At 40.9% G+C, this 2,309-nt stretch overlaps 1 protein-coding gene across 1 annotated transcript in view; it reads right to left on the bottom strand.

Moving 5' to 3' along the window:
• REXO1 (RNA exonuclease 1 homolog) overlaps window positions 1-1,792 on the bottom strand; it is a 34,475-nt gene extending 32,683 nt beyond the window's left edge. Inside the window, exons 1-2 of the mRNA XM_085313115.1 lie at window positions 1,761-1,792; window positions 638-672 (exon numbers count right to left, since the gene is read on the bottom strand). Of these exons, the coding sequence (XP_085169241.1) occupies window positions 638-672; window positions 1,761-1,792 (67 nt within the window). The remainder of the gene's footprint in view (window positions 1-637; window positions 673-1,760) is intronic.
• Window positions 1,793-2,309: the final 517 nt, after the last annotated feature.

The following is a 2,309-nucleotide window of genomic DNA, read 5'->3' as shown; positions in this document are numbered from 1 at the left end:
ACACACTCAGAAACCTCCCAGGTAGAGTGTAGAGCTCTATAGGATGAAACCCATTGTGTTTGCATGCTGCTGGCTCAGCAAGGACACCGAAGACAGACAGAAAAAAAAAATCAAGAATTGGAAAGTTTGCCAGGCATTTAAGCTTTTTATGTACCAGGGGCTCTAAATTAAACTGCAGCATGTTCTATTTTCATAGAATACATTTACTGCTTATGACCAATCATAAACATGAAATAGAGACAGCTCCCATGGCACTAATCTCTGAAAAGCTAAAGCTGTCATCCTAGGCTGGTGCTTTCAAAGTGCTTCTGTTCTGGCTTGCAGCTGGCTGACCAACGGATATGAAAACGCAGGGAAGAAAATGCGGAAGATGGGGCCCCTCTAAAGCCCCAAAGGGCAAACGCCATGCTCTGGCCATGCTGTAGGGCTCTTCTGACCACAGCTCCACAGCAGAGCTTTGGGGGAGTGATGGTCCACCCTACAGAAATAGTACGGACATGCTCAAGTAATTGATTTAAGGGATGTTTTGCATCTGGAGAATCAATTAAAGCTCATCTTGAAAAGAACACAGAAACCGTTGTCATTAGTATAAAAGCTCTCCACTTTCTGCCACATTGTCCCAAACTCTCCCACCTACCTTTCCAACTCGTGGTGAAAAGGAAGGGCTGAAGTCATTCACGTGCATGTGCAGAGAGACAGGCATCCTGCTTTCAAAAGAACGGGGAGGAAAATAACTTCATCTTGGAAGATTAGAATAAAGCCTAGCAATAAAAATGACTTCATTTAACAAAGTATCAGAAGCTACAGATTAAGTAAAACACTGCTTTTTGACCTTCAATAGCTTTCAATACTTGTTTTACCACAGTATCTGGATGCTGACTATTCCAGAGGAATTTTTTGTTCTTTGCTAGAAGGATAGCAGTAAAATTGTCTTTCTGACATGAACACGTAAAAGAACAAAACAATAAATTGAGAGACAAAAGATAGGAAAAATCTCTCAGGTCTACTAAGGATGAGAGAATTTCTCATAACAGATAGAAACAATATTCACAGGAGAGTCATTGCTACCATCCTCACAAGACTGTGAGCTGGTGGGTTTTGGGGAGGGGATTCTTTTTTTTGGGGGGGCGGGGAGGAAGAGGAAAGAGAGCATCTATGAATGCTCAGCTCCCTTTGATAGTAAGGGAAGAAGCTGCTCAGCATTTGGCAAAACTAGTCTCGAAGCAGGCAGAATAACAGACTGGGTGAAAATAAAGGCACTAGTTTCATAAAACTTTTTACCCCCTCAGGATTGCAAAGTCTTTTTTTTTTTTTTTTTTTCCCAAACCAATTAGATCCTGATTGAGCAGGGACTCTGGGCAAACACAGCATGATGTCACCATCTTCTAAGCTACAACCCGCGCTGCGTACAGGATCAGATGTGGGAAATGTGGGAAAGAGGAACAAGGTGGAATATTTCCAAAGCTCACTCCTCCTCAGCTATCCCGAAGTGCTTTACAACCAAAACACAGAGCACTTCCAAAATGCGAAATCAGAACTGGCAAACCAGAACGTCTCAGAGGATGACGTAGACTGGACAGACTGACACCCAAAGACTACTTAGAAAAAGAAATTATGAAGAAGTGTGGATAAAAGGGGAAAACCAAGAATTAAAGCAGATGCAAACAGCTTCATCATCAAGACAAGTATATATTAACATATTATGAAAATAATAATCATCCACCTAACAGCTGAAAATGAACTGCGAGCCCTCCACATACCTTTCCTCCTCGATCTTCACCTCAATCCTCATCACCTCGTGAAATATCAACTCTATCACTATAGCGAATAGCAACAAAGTAACGGCCTGGAAGAGTCAGCTATTATCTTCTAATTCAAGATGGGCACATAAAAGTTGGCACAAGCGTTGTTAGAAGGGGAGTGGAAATCCTAGCAATTTGTTCAGAGATAAATATGAGGTGGCTAATAAGCAGCTGTGAGAATGCACAGTCTGGATCTAAACCCTCCTCAGAAAGAGATCAGTGAAACTAAACAAACAGCATCGTGTCCATAGAGAAAAGCAAAACTATTTTAAATGCATTAGGACATAAGAGTAAGCAAAATGCAACCTGAGCATCGGCTCCAGTGTCCTAACAAGACAACGTGCACAGCAAAATTGTTGTGTACAAAAATAAGAATAAACAATACCAGTATAACTGTATCTATGCCAGGAACTGTACCAATAAAAACACTAGATTAAAAAAAGAAAAAAAAGTCATAGCAACTAAATTACTATTCTGATGCAAAAAGAACACTATGCCTAGACCAGG

Source organism: Rhea americana, unplaced genomic scaffold (assembly GCF_003343005.1).
Source record: "Rhea americana isolate MKP2758 unplaced genomic scaffold, rheAme1 scaffold_378, whole genome shotgun sequence".
Lineage (NCBI taxonomy): Eukaryota > Metazoa > Chordata > Aves > Rheiformes > Rheidae > Rhea > Rhea americana.
The sequence above is the reverse complement of the archived record's forward strand: the minus strand, read 5'-3'. Positions and strand labels throughout refer to the sequence as shown.